Source organism: Actinia tenebrosa, unplaced genomic scaffold, assembly GCF_029948245.1.
Source record: "Actinia tenebrosa isolate PJP-AT-01 unplaced genomic scaffold, QUT_ActTen_1.0 PGA_scaffold12__29_contigs__length_12842862, whole genome shotgun sequence".
Classification (NCBI taxonomy): Eukaryota; Metazoa; Cnidaria; class Anthozoa; order Actiniaria; family Actiniidae; genus Actinia; species Actinia tenebrosa.
This window is the reverse complement of record NW_028292572.1, coordinates 8184358-8205116: the sequence shown is the minus strand read 5'-3', so window position 1 is coordinate 8205116 and position 20759 is coordinate 8184358. Positions and strand designations below refer to the sequence as shown.

Below are 20759 nucleotides of genomic sequence, written 5' to 3'. Positions count from 1 at the left end.
CCGTCTAACTTGCTGCATGTCTCTTATGGACCACCATACGAAGCCACAGGAGCCTTCACCATCTGACTTGTCTCTTTTGACAGTAAATCTTCAACACAGGTTCAAATATTAATTTGACAATCATAAGTTACTACTTGCATTCTATTATGCTGTATGAAACGTACAAAGTAGAGAGTTTGAAAAAGTATATGTCAGGGCTGTCAACCCCCAAGATATTCAAATCTGGAGAATTGATAGGGAAGGGGCATGACGTCACAGCGCTTCAAAAAGCGCGCGAAAAGACGTCTTTCGCTTTGTAACATTTGATGTGATTGGTTTATTTCTGACCAATCAGATAATCGCTTATATTACAATGGCCTGCTTGCAAGAACAGTTCATGAGGAACGTTTTGATTTTGTTAGCGATATAAAATAACACAAACAACAATAGGAATTTTATGGTTGTGAAAGTCTAGTCTCACAAGAAAAGAAATGGTCAGCTTCGGGGATTATCCGGGAGATTTGATACTCTAATCTGGAGACCGGGAGACACGGTCCAAAATCTGGAGACTCCCGGTTTATCCGGGAAAGTTAACAGCCCTACATTATGTGTTTCTAAAACAAGATATTTACAATTAATTAAAATCCGCAGTTCAACATACTTATGTTCTCGATGACAACGTATTTGATATAAAATTCTATATGTCTGGTCAGCGCAGCTCATGCACATGACATGCGCACTAATGCTATAAAGTAGTAACCGATTTGCGTCTCATGGCCCCAGCTTTGCGCATCCAACCGTCTTTCATTTTTATAAGTGAAGAGGTGCTACTGGCAACCCGTGCTTTTGTCATGTCTTGTTTATCGTTTTGTAGATATTTCTTCAGACACATGTAGACCATATCAGATACCTCTTTGTAGCCGTCGCATTCAGATACTGATATTTCATAGAAAGGGCAGTCAAGTTCCTGTGCTAAGGCACTCCCTTCAGTCTCATCTACCTTCCGTATGTGTCCTAAATCACGCTTGTTTCCTATTAAGATCAATAGGCGTGCTTCTTGGTATTTGTGATCTTTGATGTAACGCGCGATGCGCGCTACCTCGTCGAACGATGCGTGGTCGACGATTGAGTAAAGCAGAAGGAACATGTCGCCGTTGGAGAGACAGCGCTCGAGTTTGGACTGGTTGTTCTTGAAGAAAAAATACAACAATGCCAAATTAAAACACAGTACATCGGATTAAAAATAATCAGGGTCGGTCTACATTAGTTGAGTCATGCACAGTAGCCGCAACAAACTCAGCAAAAGGAGTATAATCAAGTTTAATGTCATCACGGCTTCAAATCGTTCTATCGATACCCTGAAACAAACCTCTGGGCTTATCAAAGCCAGTTAGACTTACAGATTTAATTGGAATTTAGCTCTTTAAGTTTCATGGAGGAAGGAAAACCGGGGCTCGAACCCGGGGAAAAAACCCTCAAATTGTTGCAAGGGAGAGACCTATTAACGATCTCTTTTCACATAAGATGCCGAGTTTAGTAAGGAATCCAACCCGCCGTGACTCCTAGAGGTAAGAGGCGAGTATAAGTATAGCAATTATTCGCCGAAATGAAGGCAAAGTAAATATTCTCCATATTCACTGAGTCTGAGGCGAATAATTGCTACCAATGAGCGCGCGCGTTCTTAGGAAGTACACAAGTTGGTATATGCTAAAAAGGTATACATACAACGACTTCATATTCTTCTTTAACTTTTAGAAAGATAGCTAACTTTTCCTCCCCTCTTGTATTTATACAAACGGCCAGATAATTACGGATTGCGCAACGTTTAAAGAGTATTCCGGTTTTTGGATTCAAGGTCTTTGATTCGGATTCCATTCCATTATTTCAATCAGTTTTGTTTTGTTTTGTTTTGTTTTGTTTTTTGTTTTTGTTTTGAATTTCGGATCCCTTCGCGTGGAGAGACATGGAAAACAGATCAATGTTCCAGGGAACATCCCAAAGGTACCCACCTCACCCGCCGTGTCCATTAAATCTAGATAGATAAATTCGTTTTCAATTTGAAGGTGATGTCGATAGGTCGATTCTAGAGTCTTGTCGTACTCGTGGATATATCGCCTCGTCAGATATCTTACGATAAGAGCTGCAAAGACGAATAAGTACTGGCATGAATCATCATCGTTTGCATCATCATTATCCTTTAACATAATCATCATCATTATCATCATCATCCGTCAACATCCTCTTCATCTTCATCTTTATCATCGTCATCATCGCTATCATCATTTTCGCCATCACAATCGTCATGCAATCCGTTCGTATTTCAACGCCATCACCACCTCACCATCCCTAAGCTTCGATAAGCCGCATATTTCTGACGCATTCAGTTTGCTCCAGACAAAAAGTTCATATGTTTTGTCATAGGAGGATTAAATCGTCTGAAACGCGACGGGCGCAAAACTGTTCATGTTCCTTGTATAACTCTTACGATAAATTCTACTCCCTTTGCGCTCGGCAGTGCCCAGAGTTGCATCAAAACCCCTGCGCATCTCAGCAGGCAGACATGGCGGGCAGGAACTTGCCACTACATATCCTCACATATCTCTTTGAATATTTTTTTTCTCCGCATGCACCAGTACCAAGACGGGACTCCCAGACCTGACAGCAAGAGTAAGCGCACTAGCTACCCACGCTGTCGCATACTTTACTAAACGTTAATTTCCTGTGACGTTTCAAAGTTGTGGGAAGAATAGTTTACCTGTTTTTCCAACACCGTCTTTTCCCATCACCATCACACGAACACACTTCAGATTAGGCTGCTGACTGTTCTTGCGTCTTCTCATTGTTCACCCACGGTAATCCTGAAATACTGTCCTTAAAATATCTGCTAGACAAAGAGAAAATGTTCTTGTGAAATTACACCAGATTCCATAAACGAGCTGGCAATTATGGATTAAATCGTTTTAACATACTTTAAACGGCTTTAAAAATGAGCAATTATTGGTCCTCGGCCTTGCATCGATCGCCTTCGCCTCGCGCTCCCGACGCACTTAAGTCTAAGATCCATCGCCAGTTGAACTTAAGTAGCTTTATTTATAGCAACACAAATCTAAGTGATCTAGAATCTGCCTCTCGGCTACATATATAGGCATGGTAATGATTAAACTGAAAATAAGCCGGATGGGTTGGCCTTGGGTAGATTATATTTAAGACTATTTCGGCATTTGAGCTAAGACCGAATGAAAATAGATCAAATACAAGTTACACTGATGGTCGTGATATGGTTGTTAAGAACATCATTAGGAGTGATAATGGCTAACGCAGGGATAACTGAACAGAAAGAAATCCTCTTTTGACACTTCGTAGCATAAACTTTAGATTATTCGATTGGCATGTATTTAAAAGCCTAAGTAGAATGAGCTGGTTTTTTTGCACTGACAATGCGCAAAGCCGTTTACTTGGGTGTACAAGGTAGTCGGACGCTCAAATTCAGTAATTTTCGAATATCTAACCTTATGATAAGCTCAGTCCTCCTTCTACTTAAAATCGCACTCTAAAATCTTATAGCTTCTATGACGTCTGCAATAGCAACAGACAATGCTATAATGTGATGCTAAAACTTACAAACTCCACCTACAGCAGATACAGCAGACTTGCAATAAAGGAGTCCATTTTGAAGAGGGAGAAAAATCGAAAAAAAAACTAAAACCGAGCATCCAGAATATTCCGGCGCATTTCCCATGACGCGTGCGCGAAGTACTGACCTTGAACTTAATTTTCACAGAAAAATTTCATTCAAAAAATGTTTTCATCGAACACTTTAAAATGGACTAAACCGCTGTTGGCTTGACGGTGCTCAGCATCTTATCGTACAAGTCTCGAGTTTTAAACTTAGATTCGCAGCAGTATCAGAATGGTGATCCAATCTGTCCTGTTTGCCCTAAACATATGCGTCCGGGTCAATTAAGTACCCTATTAAACCTTCGGCTTCATCTTTAGGTTATTTTCGTAGCTTGCCCGATATCTCGAGATGGAAACAATTAGCGAGGAAGTTCTTAAACTTGAGCGGATAACCAATCAATTTGCTATCTTAATTCTCTTATTGGGATAAGTTTACCATTCCTATTTACAAGGCAGTCATTTGAGAAGATTTTTCCACCATCGATATGATCATTGTTATGTGTCAATTCTATCTTTTGCTGTTTCTCATTCGTCACTATGAGACAATAAATATCATCTACATATCCCTCAAAAATATGCTAGGAATTGTAAATACTTGCAGTTTAACTATACATTGCATAATATAAAGTTACGCCAACAGAAACTAACTGTATTAGATATGATTAACATTCTATCTGTATCGATTTGAACACTTGTATTTTTTGTTTGCAATCCAAACACGCTAAAACATATGTTCATTGAACTCAAGAAGGTTGTGTTGATTTTAAGTACTCTCTCATGTCGGCAATAAATATAGGAAAATTGGTTGATGATAATTCAGTTAAACTGCCAGTGGCTACAACAACATCACAAGTCTAGTTTATAAGTTCCAAGTAAAACGAATTGAATAGAGAGTTTTAGATTTTCGTTCACGGTTGAACGGTGAAAAATTATTATAAACTCCGGAAAAGGAATTGCAAAAAACAATCCAAGTGGTAGAAAAACAAAAGAATATTTGTGTGGAGTGAGAAGGTTTGCAAAAGGTTAAGTAAAACGATGAAAACGTGGTCATGCTTGCCGTGCCGTTTGCGGGAAGAAAAACCGTCATAAGTAAAACTCCCTCTATCTGAAAAACGTTTTTGATGCTGTCAGAAGAGCTATGTTAGCGTTCTATCAACTTCACAGAAGTATACTGTACCTTTGACGATACGATAGCACATACCTTGTTTTTTGTATGCTACTGTCAAAAACTCCTCCGCGTTCAAATTAAACTCCGTATTATTTCTGGATTCAAGTCTGAGTTAAGTCATCGACACAAGCACGTACTAAAACTGACACAATAGCGCAGTAATAACCCAGTGAGGTATGAAAGCCAAGACCACTAAGGAATGCAGACTGGGTCTAAAAAAAGCAAATTGAAAGCAACACTGGCAGATAGTACAGTTATAGCCTTTCTGATGACACCTAGCACGCAGAGATGACGCATATAAATCATTGAGTGTATAATTAGGTTGGGGTAATGACTAACGGCCGCTTAATTGCTTACTATGGGGGGTGATTCAACTTGATAGAAATGTTACAAGGCTTGGGGGACTGGACTGCAGCACGCTGCTAATATTGTTTTGCTCGTTTGCTCGTTTGCTCGTTTGCTCGTTTGCTCGTTTGCTCGTTTGCTCGTTTGCTCGTTTGCTCGTTTGCTCGTTTGCTCGTTTGCTCGTTTGCTCGTTTGCTCGTTCGCTCGTTTGCTCGTTTGCTCGTTTGCTCGTTTGCTCGTTTGCTCGTTTGCTCGTTTGCTCGTTTGCTCGTTTGCTCGTTTGCTCGTTTGCTCGTTTGCTCGTTTGCTTGCGGTTTGCCTGTTCGTATGCTTTCTTCCTTCCTTGACTGTTTGCTTGTTTCTTTTCTTCTTTGTATATAGTGCTTCTATGTATGCTTCTTTGTATGCTTCCTTCCTTGCTTGTTCGTTTACTAGTATACTTGTTTTTCTAGTGTAGTATCAATCAAGACTTTATTTTATTTTTACCGTACCGGTATGCTTAAAATAGACGTTGCCTTATTTGAAGACAATTAATAGTTAGTTCGCGATAAGGTAAGATTTGCGTGAGATACTCCAAGTCACGTAAAGCTAAGATAGCAATGAAAACGGAGTCTTCTGAAACACAACTCTAGATCCACATTTTCGTTCTCACGGCTAAGAAAAAATCAAAATTTAACGCGCAAAAGCTACTGAAGCACCTTTAAATAATTGCATAAACCAATGCTGAATGCAGTAAATATTTATATTTTTTATTATGATTTTATTTTCAAGTTGATTGTCAAGCAAGAATGATGACATGACCCTTGATGCTGCTGGGCAATCCACTTCACTTCACAAGACAATTCCCCGCCTAAATAATAGCAATTAAGATGTTACTGGATGATAAAATCAATAGTTATTTTCTACGGATCGAGATGAAGATAGCTCTATGCTTAAAAACATTAATAAGAAAACTTTTCTGGATGCTTTATAACCAGTGATACTCAAGTTTTCCGATGCTTGGCAATATCGTTTTGGAAGAATTGTGCATTTTTCTCCCCTCTTTATTGCGAACAAAAACTAGAATTTTCTATTTAAAAAAAATAGAAATTACGTTTTTTTGCTGTGACAGTAGAGTACATACCATATATCCGTGAAAATTTGTACAAATTCAGTACAAAGATTTGTAGGTCTACGGTCTACTGATGTCTACTGAACTTACTTATTTGTGCAAATTTGTGCAATTTCTTACAAAGCTTTTGAAGGAAATATGATATGCACTCTAGTTGTAAACGATGCGCTTAAGGCTCGCTTACACGGAGCAATTTTCTCTGCAAGTTGTCTCCCAACAGCTTTGCGATAGAAGTTGCAAGATTGTCTACACGGTGCAACGGAGACGCAATCATTGCCAAAAGTAGAAATAAATTCTACTTTTTGCAACAATTGCTGCAACTTGCCTCGCAACATTTTTCAGATTGCGCTGTAGGTTACACGCTGCAAAGCTCCATGCAACTTGTGTCTCAACGCCGTTGCGAGACAAGTTGCAGAGAAAATTGCACCCACGTGTAATCGCGCCTTTAGTGGACCGTTAGTAATCGAGGAAGAGTGAGAACGTTGGAGAATCTTTTGTTATGCTTTCTACGAAAATCCATCGTTTTCTTCTACAGTCTACAGAATTAAGCCGAAGTATTCAAGTTAAAGATAAACTTCTGTGATGTTAAAGATTGCCGTAGCGTGTACATATATTGCACGAGTAGACTGGCCTGAGGGGAAAGACAAGGGGCTTGTCTTTCACCGTTGGAATGGACCCTTCTGAAAATTATCTTGGATGCAAGGCTCACATGCACTGAAATACAAAAGGAATGACACAAATTCCATCCAGATGTGTTTCCATGTTAGCCTTGCATCTACGACAATTTTGTGAAGAGTGCATTGAAAATTAAACAAATATGTATAAAAAATAAGTCCCCCTAAGAGAATCATATTCTCTTGGTTCCCCTAATAATACCTCATTTGAATCCTTCCTTATTTCCATTTTGGAATCACTGTTTTACCACAGCCATTCTCTCCCGTGATTCGAATGAAAACACTAGTTTTTCTCTGGGTTCTCCAGTTTTCCTCCCCTCCGCAAAACCTAGGCTAATACTTTAAATCCAATTCAATCTGTGAGTTAGCAGTGCCCTGACTGTTGTTCAGCTCAAAGACAAAGGTCGTTTAAGGGTATCAAGGTTTTAAAAGCAGCAAATTTGCCTCAAGCGGGTATTAAACACAGACAACATTCTTTTGTTGTATTATGGCTTTTGACAAGATCAGCTCAGTAATCACTGATGAGAGATGCTTTCAAACACGATAGACGAAGGAATCTCAGCGATAGAAAGCTCTAGAAAGGTGCTTAAGCCTTCTAGCTTAAGTGTTTTTCTGATAAGGATTTTTCCAATAAAATGATTGTTAAATTGTTTATCCAATCGCTCCAATAAGTTCACTTTTCGTGTCGTTCTCAATGACGGAGCCTTTTTAGTTCTCTTATCATTGAAATCACAGCCATAAAAGGACATAAAACTCTACATGAACAGAGGGAATATAGAGATTTCGCAGTGTATCTATAAAGTCCAAGGAACCGGTCATTATTTATCGAATTATCGAATTTGGGAGGGGGGTGGGGAGGGGGGCGGACGATTTCTGTTGCAGCATCACTGATCTTCGTTCCCAAGAAACACTAAATTGTCCCCAGCCAATAGTCCCCTTCACAGTTCCCTGCGCCATCTTGAAAGGTAGCCGTGCCTTTGCATCGAAGCGAGACGAACGGTGAGCTTGTAATGATAGAGACATGTGAATAATCGTTCAAGGTGCCGTAAAAAAGGTCTCTATCATTGCAAGCTCAGCGTTTGTCTCGCTTCGATGCAAAGTCACGGCTACATTTCAAGATGGCGTAGGGAGCTGTGAAGGGGACTATTGGAGTTTAGATTTTAAAATGTGAACTGCTGTGCAGAGGGAAGTTATTTTCACTCATACTTATAGTATCGTTTGTCGGAGTCGTGAATATAGAAGAAAATGTTTTTCTTCAAAATTTGACGATTTTAATACGAAACTTTACAACACCATCAGTTACACGACGAGAACAATAAATGAAAGACTGGTCGTTAGACAATCAATGGTTACTATGGTTAGACGTCTTCTTCGTCTTCTTCATCAATACCATCGATTTGCTTGTCCTTTTTCTCTGGTTTGTCACTCTTTTTGGCTGAAAAAGAATTCAAAATGAACATCATATAATATCACTAGAGACATTGCCGCAAGCTCAAAAAACGAAAGAACGTTAATTGCATTCCCCGAGGTATTTTCAAATCGAAAATTATATTTCATTTTTGAAATCTTTCTTTTTTATCATAAATAAAAATATCACTGAGAAATAAACTGAGATGTTATTTTTTCAATTTCAAAGTGAAATCACATTGATGCTTTTTTCCCGCCAATTTTTATCGTCACTTTCTTCAAACGCGCGTGCCCACCAGTACCTATTTCCCGCCCATTTTGCTAGCTTTTGCGTGCATGCACATCACTATACTAGACATACCATCTTGTGTCTTTTTGACCGTTTTTTCGTCATTCTTTTTCGTTTCGACAACAGTCTTGGTTTCTTTAACTTCCTTCTTGTTTAAGGTGTCTTCCTTTTTCTCTGGAGTAGCTTTCTTGTTGTTTTCGACCTTTGTCTTAGCTGGTTCGTCTTTCTTATTCTCCTCCTTTTTCGTGCTGGGTTTGTCTTCTTTTGCCTTTTCTTTATCGATGTCTTCTTCTTCTTCTTTTGCTGCTACTGCATTCTTGTCATCTTCATTCTTTTCTGTTTCATTGTTCACATCATCATCATCTTTGTCATCATCGTCATCATCTTGTGATGACTCATCCTCGGATTTCTTCTCATCTTCTGGTTCATCCTCGTCTTCCTCATCCTCTTCCTTATCCGCAACAGGCATTGCCTTGACGGGAAGATGCCCTTTGTTAACATGTGGAAGTACTCCCCGGTATGTACCAGGTACGCAATTACAGGGAGGAAGACAAGGATCGGGGCATCCCGTGTAAGAAGATACAGGTGCGGAAGAGTAAGTAGATACAGGGGGAGACACCGGGGCGCTGTAAGAGACAGCAGGCTGAGGGTAGTAAGGCATTGCGCCGTATGCCGGGTAGCCGTACATGGCGTAGAGAGCTCCGTACGGGTTATTTCTTATAGCGGCATCTCGGTAAGCCAGGTGCCACCCGATGCTACGGTCCTGGTACGGAGTCTTGACTGGTGGTGGTTTGGGGGCTGGTTTTGGGGCGCTGGCACGTTTGGCTGCACAGTTCATTTTCTTGCTTTCGACTTCTGGGTCACCTTTGAAGTCCTTCTCTGAACCTGCGCGGGAAAAATTAAAAATAACTCAGTTGAATTCAAAACCATATTAGTCCTCAGTGAATCATACAATCCTGAAACATTCAAATCTTGTCACATGTCTAATTATAGATATGTCTAATCAGTTATAGATAGCACAGCTCAATTAATTTTAGCAGATTTCGCATTCCATTATTTCAGTTAAATTACGGAATTCCAGGAAAAAAAGTTGAGAGCTGATCCGTACCAGAGCCTTTATTTCTTACTGCGCATGCTCGACGAGATAATTTTCGTCCAACATGCACAAAATAAAGAATCTGGGTACGAGATTGAGATTCGTCATGACTGAAAAGAAGTACTTGGGGTGCAGATGCGCGTGTGCCGTGTCGTGTCGTGACCAGATAAGCGTTAGGCTATCCTGTATATCACAATCGACTGTAGCGATATCACACCCGCGTGAACGTCTTTTATGGCAGGTTTTAAGATTCCCTATAACTGGTTCAACCATCATCCAGCATCATTTGTCCCCGGGGGGGGAGGGGGGGCTACTCCCCTATATTCGCTATACGGGTACGTGCCGCCAAACAGGGTATGGTTTTCAGCGATTCTATTCTGGAACATGGTATATAAAATCGCGCTCGCTCTGGGACAGGGTATATGAAATCACGCTCTCTCCTCTCTGGAACAGGGTATCCATTTTCGCAATACCGGAACAGGTTGTGATGTTCAGCGATCTTGCTCTGGAACAGGGTATGAATTTCAGCAATTTTACTCTGGAACTGGGTCAGGGTTCAGTGGGCTCAGCGGCACATCCCTAACCTAAACTGGCAAGAGTATCCCCCCCCCCCCCCGGGCATTTGTCGTACCGTACCATCATCATCATCATGTGTCTGGCTGTACTATATAACCAATCTTACCTGGAATCATCATGCCGTTAGAGTACACGCACCAACACTTGAACCTCGAGTACGGCTCGCACTGGTACTCTCTGAACGAGCCATCAGGATTACATTCAGGCTTGGTCCACGATGGCTCGCTCATGCGTCGCCTCATTTGACACTCAGTCTCTTGTGCTTGCATAGGCATCCCATAATATGATGAATATGGAGATGAATAAGTAGTTCCATACTGCACGGCGTACTGTCTTCTTTCTCGTACGAGGGGAACGGCTATACAACCATAAAACAAATTAATTTATAAGATTTTTTTAGTCGACTAGTATTTATGTCTGGTATTTAAAAAATTAAGATCGAAACAAATAAGATTGCCGGATGCCTTTTTCCTCATAACTGTAATTAAGTCAATTGCGCAAGAGAGTAATGTGTGAGTGAAGGATTTTTGAACCTTTGAATTTTCGATTCAACGACTGAAATAAGTATTTATAATATTTAGAGTTTTACTCTGCAAATAAATCCCTTTAAGTCCATAAAAGTTAAAATCTGTGTGCGACAAATTGGGAATTAAAAAAATAATCTTGGTTTTAGAAATGGGAGGAAATTTCTTTGAAAACATATTCGAAATGTTCTGGTAAGTGTACGTAGTGACATCAAGATTGAATGGTTATGGAAATATCAGAAATTTAGCGAATGAAATAGCGTTATCAGAATCATTTGGTCTTGTAGTGAGAATATGAAAAGTTGAGAAAGCAAAAACAGCTGATGCCAATCGATTCAAAGTTGATGTCATGCCATTCCTACGTAATGACTATTTTCAGTTTTGCCATGGTCGTGTTTGGCTCAAACCATTACAAGCTTACGAAGTATTTAAAAAACTTACCCAAAAGCGTTGGTAAAAGACTTACCCAAAGTTCCGCATATGAATCCTGACAGTATCAGCAAAGTGACTCTCATTTTGGGTCGTATGCTGAAAGAAAAAATCGAAATTTTTCTTACTGAAATTTTATAATATGCGTATTGACTTCTCTTAGGATAAAATCTTGAAGCTGGGTTTGAAAGCATCAAAACTGTACGGTGTGAGTTTTACATCACAGCAGTAAACGAAGTAGAAATGAAGAAAAATAGAATACCTTAGATTATAGATTTTGTTGCTATAAAAAAGGAAAAAAGATTCGAGAATTTTTTTCAAGCTGTTGTCAATGTTTTGCAAATAAAATATGACTTGCAAAAAAGAAAAGAAAGAAAAATAAAACGAAAGAGAAAAATCAAGAATAAAACTTAATGGTAATTCAATAGTAAACCACTTTTTTAACTTGACCAAAAGATTAGAAGTTAAAACACAGCATCTTATAAATCGTTGATTCAAGTTATATTAAATCTTCGAACTAAGAAAAAACACGGAAATCTTTCCTATTTCTAAAAAAATTGGGTTCATTTTCCTACGAACTTAGCATTAATTCTTGGTTTCAGAAGGGTTCATTCATATATATTAAAAGGAAAAGGTAAAATATCAACTCACCAACTGTCTCCTGGACGACTTGTTCTTCGCTTACCGCTAACCCAAAGCTCTAAAGGAATTTTTCCGATATTAGGTAGTTTGTTTTTCTCAAGCACCTGCAAGAAAACACACCTACCTTGCAGGACTTGGTGAATTGTTTGAATTTGTTTTGATCGGTAGCTTTGTATAAATTAACTCACATATCATTTGCCCGTTTGGCCATTACATTTTGGCACACAACACCGCTTCTAAACCTAGTCTTTTTTTATCAGTTCAAAATTACTTCCAAAATAGTATATATAAACCAATTATTTTAAATTTCCAAGCTCTGTGGTATAAAGTTTTGTCGTGTTTTAGTTGGCTTGTTTGATTATTTTGTAGTTTTTTCAACAGGTGTGGAAGTTTTCCACCGGTAAGAGTTCGTATTGACTTACAAACAAACGACATACGTCTAAGGTTCAGTGACCCTAAAATGATACTCAGGCTGACCTTATGGTCTGCAGGTCTGTAAAAGGAGAAGGAAACCACGAGTGTGTGTTGCCGCGGTTTTTGAGAAGCGGAGAACCCATTTCTTTCAGTTTTTTTACTTTAAGAGCACGAATAAGACACTCCATTCTCGATATAGCTGTAACTAGTTTTGGCCATAGTATCTTCGAAGCTTTCGCGTTTAAACATGGTATAAATGTAAGAACGTGACGTTTAGGCTGTAACTTGTGCTAGCCTTCATCAGAATGATAGTTTTCGCTAGTTTTCATACCCTTGAGGAAATGTTTTTAATTGTGAAGCAAAATGTTAGTATTGCCCAAAGTACATTTATACAAAGTTAATAGAGGGGTTCCCTCTATTAACAATGATTTATACGATAACCATTTATATTATTGCCCCTTTTGTTAGGTAATTGACCTTTCGACATTCGTTTGCTTGCCTTTTGACCCAAGTAACATGTTTACCAAGCTATAAAGTGGGACTTAATTTTGTAGTACGTCTTTTTGGTTTATAGACGCAATTTTTTATCACTGTCAAATTTACATTTGACTTTTTTACCCTCTGGGTTTTGTACAAATTTGAAAATAATCCGATTCCGAAACCCAACGGGCTCAATTCTCATCTCTGTGATTCCAATTCTTTTCCATTCATTCATTCAAGATTCCTCAAGTTCCCATTCTTCTTAGAGATGGTTGTGGAAAATGTGCCTGCCATCGCCTGACATACAAAGCCAATTGCACTTTAAATACATCTTCGGTAAAAAGAAACAAAACATATAAATCCTTTAAGAAAAATATTAATGATTAAAAGAGTTTTATTATTTCTGTAACAACGGTGGTGTAATTTTTGAAATCAACTTTTCAATTGATATTTTATCGCTGAATTTTTACATTAAAAACTTTTGCCAGATAATTGTTCATAGCAAGAGAGTATGAAGTACCTCATACTCTCTTGCTTATACCAACTCATTCCAAATATGATGAAAAATCAAAATAGCGTTAATACAGTGCCAAGATAATAAAGTACATTCCAAATTCTGTCCCCCTCCCTCTAAAATTATTGATATAGATTGAGCATAAATGCATTTCTATTCTACAATTTTATATGTGTAAAAATTGAAGTAAATGTAAAAATTGAACTTGTGTATTTTTGGTACATTGAATAGCTTTCGAAGCTTTTGGTTTCTTTTGATTCTATGATTCGTAAAAAAAGTTCAAAATGGTGTAGTGAGATAGAAAGGGAATTAAATATATAAAAAATATTTCATGACATTAAGAGTCGAGTCTGTGATTAGGTTAGTCAACAACAGCTGAGGTACAAGCAGTGTTGAGACCACAACAGCCACCTCCACGGTAGATAAGATAATAACCCTAGGGAAAGAAGAATTAGAGGAGGACTTCATTAACTTGCTTGTAAGTGTCGCAGCTTTATCATCATTGGCATCATGAATCAATCATCATCAGTTATCATTATCATCATTTAACATTATCAATCAGTCATTTTATACTATCATCATCATCAATTGTCCATCATTATCATTATTATCATCATTATATTTATCATCAATCATCCACCATTATCTATCAGTCATTATCAATATTATAAACATCATTATATTTATCATCAATCATCCACCATCATCGATCGGTCATCATCATCAATCAAGAAATAATGTTAACACAATTCATCAATAATATTACGAACATTCCCAAGAGAGTCAAATGACGCAGACATGGCAAACATGTCAATGGTATGAACAATGAAAGCTAATGAGATATCATTTGTGAAACACATGTCCATAATGATGTAATATGCAAACAAAGATTGGGAATATTACAAATAAACAAATCATGTGTCACATTTTCCTGATAATATCTTAGATTCAGTTACCTGTACACCCCAGCTTGCTCCCCAGCTATTCTTGATAATCCAATATGGGGTGCTGCCGAAGAGGCCATGTTCTGTGAAGAAGATTATAAAACAATTAGACCTTTTGAGACACAAGACACACAGCATGAGACACTTAGCAAAACACCATGACTGGTCAGCCCTCACGCCTTTTGTTAGTGAGTGTAAACAGACCTCTTAGGATGTACAATGCAATGGTAGCCTCAAACATGGCTTACAAGACACACAGTCATACACTATATTTCCAGATTTACAGTAACACGGCACCATTAACAATCAGCTCTCACACCTTTAGTGAGTAGGCTAGTGAGTGTAAACAAACTTCCTCTTGAGATGTACAATGCAATGTTAGCCTCAAACATGGCTTACAAGACACACAGTCATAACAGAGGCTGTATAGCCATGGGTCCAGTGTATGTAAAGAGCTTTATAAGTTATTTTCTTTGTGCCTACTTACTGACTCCATATCCTACGATCAATACACCATGGTTCAGGCTGCTAGGACTACAGAAAATCTTCCAAGGATGGGCAACTCCTCCAAGGTAAAACTGAACGAAAATAGTACAAAAACATTGGGCATTAGAATGCACTTTGGAAACAATCTTTAGGCTGATTTACCTTGGGGATGAAACAAAAGAAAAACCCTGAAACATTACGGCCTGTGGGCTGGTCAATGTCAGGGCATGGCTAATTTAGCATCTTGGGGTTTGTGGAGAGAGGAAAACGGGAGATTTAACTTAGACAAATTCCCTCAAATCAAAGGATAGTTCTGACAAACTCTACTAACATCTATACCACATCTACAGGGCCAAGATGTACGAAGCTTGGATAGCGCTGTCTGACAGATAAATCCTTATCCAGTGGATAAGTCGATGCTGTTTTCCAATAAAATTATCCACTGGATAAGGATTTATCCATCGGATAGAGCTATCCAGGCTTCATACAACTGGGCCCAGATGTATACTGTATTGGCTCTGCTACATGTACAATACATACCTGCATCATATTAGCATTGATTCCAATGGAGATTGGACCATTCTTGACTAACCAGGCAGCCATTTCTTAGGAAAAAAGAAATAAAAGATTGAATAAATCAATGCTGTTATCCAATGAATAAATAAGATTTGTCAGTCAGATAGCACTATCCATCCTTTGTACAACTTGGCACAGAACGTTACAGATAATGGGACCCCACTGTATTTTGTTAGTTAGGATTTGCAAGGTTTAAAGTTTACCATTTTCATCTTTAGAGATTGCGACAGAGTCATTAATAGTGACTTTTACTTCAGACTTGTCAAACTGGCACTTGCTGTCTCTACCACTGTATGGGTACTCCTTCTCTGTCTCTAGGCCACCTGGGAAACAGTGGGTAGAAATACATAAATATAAATAAATAAATATATATATATATGTATAGGATTGTTTCAAGAAAATAGATCACACTGCACATGAGTATACTTTAAAGATAAAGGAAGCTCTGCACTTTATTGGTTGACGCTTTCGCTTAACCAACAAGTTAAATATATCAATCTTAATATTATATTGACAATAGTCCTTTTATTTTCGTTTTATTTTCCATTTCTTTCAACTCTCTTTGCACTTTTGAAGATGGCAAATTTTTTTGCCGAAACATGTTAAGTAGGTAAACCCTCAGTTTACGAAACATCATCTGTTCTTTTCGTATCTTATATATTACATAAGTATTGTAAATTAATACATGGGATAAATGCATGGAGGGAAGACAGATGGATGGATTGATGGCAAGAGAATACGATGGAATGGCAAGTGAATTGAATGAATGGATGGAAGCTTAGGATAGATGCATCGTGAGTAGACAGATGGATGGATCGATGGCAAGTGAATTGAATGAATGGATGGATAATAATAATGTATGTATGGATTTACCAAGTTTTTCAATCTGCTTGTATGCATTAGCAGGCAGCCCTCCATTACATCCCTGGTCCACCTTGTCACAGTCTACCAATTCTAAACAGAGAAGAATCAAAATAAACAATGAGAACATGCATTAATTGATATGCATGTGTAAATATGCATCTATATCCCTTTGAAGGGTCCCAAAATGCACCACAAATCCAAGCTCGACTCAATTTTTTACTCATCCTTTGAATGGCTAATACATGAACACTAACCTTGTTCACTGAGAGACAACAGCTCTCCTTTCTTTATTGCCCACTGTCCCTCAACATTGCCGGTGGTAGAAAAAGCCCAACAAGATCCACAAACACCCTGGAATACAAAAACATACATGCCTAAAATCAACCTTTCCGATATACTAAGCCATTTCTATGTTGACGTTGGTACTTAAAATAAGTAGTCCTTCTGATCTTAGATGTAATATTTATTCATGTTAGAGCATGTGTCATTACCTAGAGTATCATTCCTTTGTTTAATGGTTATACATGAGAAGATACATGAATATGGATGCAACATATGGAATGACATATGGTCTAAAATGGGAAAATAATACCCCAAGGTACACCAAGGTAAAGAGGTCCATCATACAAGCCTACAAACCTGGTTTTTAACAGCAGTAACAGCACCTAACACAAAAATAATAATAAAAGAAAAAAATAATGTTAAAAATGTCATGTGTGATTTGGCTGCTGATCGTGAAGAAGTTTCCACATGTGACAGACTAATCCTTACCCAAGATTAAAAATTATTATATTACACGTATATAAAAACTCAGGTAATGGAAAATTTTAATTATTGTTAATTATTATAATGAACGAGAATATTTTTCATGGCTTCAAACCTTTTGTTCTCCAGTCAAAGCTATCTGGGATATCACCCTTGGGAATCTTTGCTTGTTTCATCTCGTACAGAGGCTTGCCCCAACCTGGCATCATGTATGACTTCTGGAATTCCTCAGCTGTTAATAACAGGAAAAGTGAAAAAAAAAAATTCAAACAACAGCTTTATCTTAAAGAAAACAAACCAAACAACTAAATCATTTCTAAACAAATGAACAAAAAAAATATGAAACAATTGCAAAGAAAGTCCCATTCAGTCAAATAAATTAACCTGAAGCAGTGTTTAACTGATGTTCTGTGTCGAATAAATCATTGATGTCATTAACACTTAAAGATCAATAAAAACTAATAATAGAGTTTCAAGAGGAAATTAACAGTTATTATTTAACCCTTAAAGAATCTTAGTCAACTACAATACACTGCGTGCCAGAAACAATGCAATGCTATGCAATGTGCCATTTTCTCTGCGAGGCAAATTGGCGGTTTTGTAGGTGAAGCTTGGAAATCCAGTTCCATCAGTCTCATTATTCCTGCTAGATGTTTTATGACCATCATGATGTAATGATACATAGTCACAAAGTTTTAGCCAAATTTATCGATAGTAGTCAAGTAAATGGCAGGTGGTCTGAAATTATCAGAAAACAGTGCATAGAGTATATTTCCATACCTGTGAGGTCACTGAATTGAGTAACACCATACTCAGCTGTCCCAGAATCCATTTCTTTCATCTTCCTAGCCCGTACCAAGTTTTGTTGGAATATCTTGAACCGACGCAGGTATTCTGTTGATTTCCAAACATATCAGGCTCAGTACAGTACAATCAATACAAACTAAGGTCTTATACTTCCCCTTGAGTACTGTACTGTACTGTATATCATAGAGTGAATCAAGGGTGGCATAGCAGTAGTAGTACACTTGCCTCTCACCTCGGGTGTCTCAGGGTTGATTTCTGGACTCGGCATAACATGTGAGTAGAGTTCATTAGGCCTCTTTGGATTCAAAGGGTTTCACTAGTTTTAATTTTATCTGTGAGTTAGCCATACCCTGGCTTTGAATGGCCTAGGGCTTTGGTTCATGGTTCAATCACATTTGAAAGTTTTTTTACTGGAGGTTGTTTCATGGTTTGATCAAATTTGAATGTTTTTTTTTTACATTAGAAATTCTAGCATTTTTCACTTACCTATCTTGTCATGTGCATAGTTTTTCTCATACTTCTCAACGAAATCATCAAACATTTGTAGCTGAAGTTTTTCTTCGTCATTCACAGGCTAAACAAAAAAAATACATCACATTGATTAGATTTTGCAAGTAAATGGCAAGTGCAAGCTGTAAAGCAGATATAAAGAACACTTCCATGCAATTTGGCTAAACGAAGTCAGTGACCCCTATTTTTTATTTGCTCATCATGCATTTTTTTATAATGTGAAGATGGGATCTTTTGAGCCCAAATGTCCTTTATAATACAGTCAAAATAGAGGTTCATTTTACTTTAAATGTATAGGATTAAAATTTAGGGGCTGTACAGCTGTTTATTTAATAAAGGGTGTGTCCTTAACAGGGGTATCACTGTACTTCAATGGTAATAACAGGAGTACAGGGAGGTCTCACTCATAGTGGAATAATTAATGTACCCTTTTCCTGCCAATACACATGCATATTTCATCTCTAGAGTTTCCCGCAATATCTACAAGTTTAATAAAACATTTTGGGGAGGGAGTTTGCTCCCTTTTAACCCCCCCCCCCTCCCTATGCCAATGGGAAATAAGATGAAAAGAGATTGTTTGAGCGTCAATCCAAAATGACGCACCTGTAGTTTGACTTTGTTTGCATGTATCATGTTGACATTTTCATCGTGATTGTTGTTAGAAATTTCTGCAGGAGGTGTGCAGGATAACTCTTTTTCATTGAGACCTGCACATTCAAAGTTGAGGAGATCTTCAGGGCTCTTCTTCTGCCATGGTGCAATAAGCACTTCAAACTTACATTGCATCTAAATCAAAAACAATTTAAAAAGAAAGATTCGTTAGAACTAACATGTTGAGACTTCAAGCATCCATGCATAATCCACTAATCTGACACCCATAAGAGTCTTTCCATTTGAGCACAAACCAAGTTCTCACTCCAAAACGTGGATGAAAAGGTGCATGCTTGAACTAAGAATATGATCTCTAGCTAAATTTTGGCCTAAAACATGCTTGTGCATAACTTAATCAAGTCAAAAGGGACTGTTCATAAAGTAAAAAGGGGAAGGGAATAAAACTGGATTTAAAGGAGCTTTGTTTTTGCTCAACCAGTATAAAATGAGGTCGAAAATATGATGGCCGCATGATGAAGTTACCATGCAGGAAATGAAAAATGACCCACCCCTAATGTACAGTTTTATAGACAGCCAATCCTTTTTAAAAAGTTCAAAATTGTGTGCCGAACCCCCTGTTTTTTACCCTCCCCCCTTTACCTGTCCCTAACTGTTCACAAATAAGCCAACTCCTATATTTGCATGTGATGTGATTTCAAAATGCATATTTCCTTAAACCTATCCTTCCAATGGGGAATTCCAATTCTGTAGATGATGCAAAAGCACTTTCTATTCCTAGCTCCGAACTTGAGTTCAAGTGAACTTCTCTTTTCTAAAAATAATCCTGACAAAATTGTGTGCAGAATTCTTAATGTTATACATTTTTAAGACGCCCTTAGCCAAACAATTATCTGAAAAACTGCAACAACTACTTGCTAGCCTATATCAGCGAATGAATTACTGTCTATAAAGCTATAATCTTACATTAAGATGGTCGACAGGACATTCTTGTAGCGTGGCTGATTTGTGTTTTTCCTCATTTCGACATGACCGTGATGTCCCCATCACCGTTACAATGCAGAACTTTTCTCCAGCAACAATCTAGAAGAAAGACAACGGTTTAGTAACATCGAAAATGAAAGAAAAAAGCAAAAAGACGTCGAAAATGTGAGACGAGGCTTCGTGATGTACGTGCCATGACACGAAAAACGTCAACAAATTTGTTGTTTAAAATTGATTGTTCCTTAGCAAAAAGGTTTAAGATGTTTACGGATCATTTATGCATACATGACTGAACAAATAATAGTTTTTTAACTTTAAACAAGGGTTTAAAAATCCTCTAAAAACTTTCTTACGAGTGGAAAATATTTTACTGTAGCTCACCTGTTTTGTAGCGTCTTTAACTTCAGTCGCCATTTGACGATAAAGATTGTTTGAACGCATATTATACAGATCCACTGCATAGCTTAACGCCTTGAGTAGCTCAGGATCCTTAGGGTCTACTTTTTCTATCCCTCCAAGGAGAGAAGAAGAAGCAAAACTCGAAGCAACGAAGCTCAATATAAACAACAAAGACAACTGCGCCATATTTGTTTGCTGAACTGAGAAGAACTACACTCACGTGACTTGTTTACCAGTCGACACAGGGAGCCCAATTTAGATAAAAATGCAAAGTTAACTATTGAATCGGAAAAAACTTCCCTCAAATTTTTGCACATTAGGCCAATATAGTGTCTTCTATAACACCTACCAATGCAGCAGTATGTCTCCGTCATGAGTGAACAGGAGAGTCAAAAAACTGTGCTTTTATTAGTGATGAACGGAGCACAGTGCTAACGCCATCCGCGCACGGGAAGTGCTGCTAGATCCTACGACCGTCTTTCTTTTTGC

At 38.0% G+C, this 20759-nt stretch overlaps 3 protein-coding genes and 1 long non-coding RNA gene across 6 annotated transcripts; all 4 read right to left on the bottom strand.

Annotated features, from left to right (window-relative positions):
• Positions 1 to 108: 108 nt before the first annotated feature.
• On the bottom strand, positions 109 to 5241 carry LOC116308964 (ras-related and estrogen-regulated growth inhibitor). Of its 3 annotated transcripts, none has more exons than XM_031719481.2 (4): positions 4859 to 5241; positions 2735 to 2863; positions 1989 to 2119; positions 109 to 1168 (listed from the first exon to the last, which is right to left on the bottom strand). In XM_031719481.2, exons 2-4 carry the CDS (start codon positions 2817 to 2819, stop codon positions 725 to 727), a joined length of 660 nt encoding a protein of 219 aa, XP_031575341.1. In that variant the 5' UTR covers positions 2820 to 2863; positions 4859 to 5241; the 3' UTR covers positions 109 to 724. The 3 variants fall into 3 exon arrangements, with proteins under 3 accessions (XP_031575341.1, XP_031575340.1, XP_031575342.1); XM_031719480.2 differs by having other exon boundaries at positions 2735 to 2860; positions 4859 to 5239; XM_031719482.2 differs by lacking the exon at positions 4859 to 5241 and adding an exon at positions 3741 to 3930 and having other exon boundaries at positions 2735 to 2860.
• A 662-nt stretch (positions 5242 to 5903) lies between these two features.
• LOC116308999 (uncharacterized) lies at positions 5904 to 7754 on the bottom strand. The gene is made up of 2 exons (XR_004198560.2): positions 7158 to 7754; positions 5904 to 6020 (listed from the first exon to the last, which is right to left on the bottom strand). It is a non-coding gene; the product is annotated as an uncharacterized LOC116308999 (long non-coding RNA).
• A 449-nt stretch (positions 7755 to 8203) lies between these two features.
• On the bottom strand, positions 8204 to 12177 carry LOC116308981 (uncharacterized). The gene is made up of 5 exons (XM_031719507.2): positions 11928 to 12177; positions 11314 to 11375; positions 10430 to 10681; positions 8724 to 9536; positions 8204 to 8390 (listed from the first exon to the last, which is right to left on the bottom strand). The coding sequence occupies exons 2-5, from the start codon at positions 11360 to 11362 to the stop codon at positions 8314 to 8316; spliced, it is 1191 nt and encodes a 396-aa protein (XP_031575367.2). The 5' UTR covers positions 11363 to 11375; positions 11928 to 12177; the 3' UTR covers positions 8204 to 8313.
• Positions 12178 to 13188: 1011 nt separating this feature from the next.
• Positions 13189 to 20486, bottom strand: LOC116308980 (cathepsin L). The gene is made up of 14 exons (XM_031719505.2): positions 20253 to 20486; positions 19854 to 19970; positions 18882 to 19064; positions 18255 to 18342; positions 17742 to 17855; positions 17077 to 17193; positions 16836 to 16861; positions 16451 to 16547; positions 16206 to 16286; positions 15536 to 15655; positions 15297 to 15361; positions 14758 to 14848; positions 14283 to 14353; positions 13189 to 13762 (listed from the first exon to the last, which is right to left on the bottom strand). Exons 1-14 carry the CDS (start codon positions 20454 to 20456, stop codon positions 13688 to 13690), a joined length of 1449 nt encoding a protein of 482 aa, XP_031575365.2. The 5' UTR covers positions 20457 to 20486; the 3' UTR covers positions 13189 to 13687.
• Positions 20487 to 20759: the final 273 nt, after the last annotated feature.

Excerpts from the sequence above, each read along its gene's own strand:
- LOC116308964 (XM_031719481.2), bottom strand. The coding sequence starts at position 2,819 with ATGAGAAGACGCAAGAACAGTCAGCAGCCTAATCTGAAGTGTGTTCGT. Across the intron at positions 2,120-2,734 it reads AGACGGTGTTGGAAAAACAG|CTCTTATCGTAAGATATCTG; the intron begins GTAAACTATTCT and ends TCGTCTTTGCAG. Across the intron at positions 1,169-1,988 it reads TAATGGACACGGCGGGTGAG|AACAACCAGTCCAAACTCGA; the intron begins GTGGGTACCTTT and ends TTTTTCTTCAAG.
- LOC116308981 (XM_031719507.2), bottom strand. The coding sequence starts at position 11,362 with ATGAGAGTCACTTTGCTGATACTGTCAGGATTCATATGCGGAACTTTG. Across the intron at positions 10,682-11,313 it reads ATTCATATGCGGAACTTTGG|CCGTTCCCCTCGTACGAGAA; the intron begins GTAAGTCTTTTA and ends ATGGTTGTATAG. Across the intron at positions 9,537-10,429 it reads TAACGGCATGATGATTCCAG|GTTCAGAGAAGGACTTCAAA; the intron begins GTAAGATTGGTT and ends TTTCCCGCGCAG.
- LOC116308980 (XM_031719505.2), bottom strand. The coding sequence starts at position 20,456 with ATGGCGCAGTTGTCTTTGTTGTTTATATTGAGCTTCGTTGCTTCGAGT. Across the intron at positions 17,194-17,741 it reads TCAATTCAGTGACCTCACAG|CTGAGGAATTCCAGAAGTCA; the intron begins GTATGGAAATAT and ends TGTTATTAACAG. Across the intron at positions 15,362-15,535 it reads AATCTCTAAAGATGAAAATG|AAATGGCTGCCTGGTTAGTC; the intron begins GTAAACTTTAAA and ends TTTTTTCCTAAG.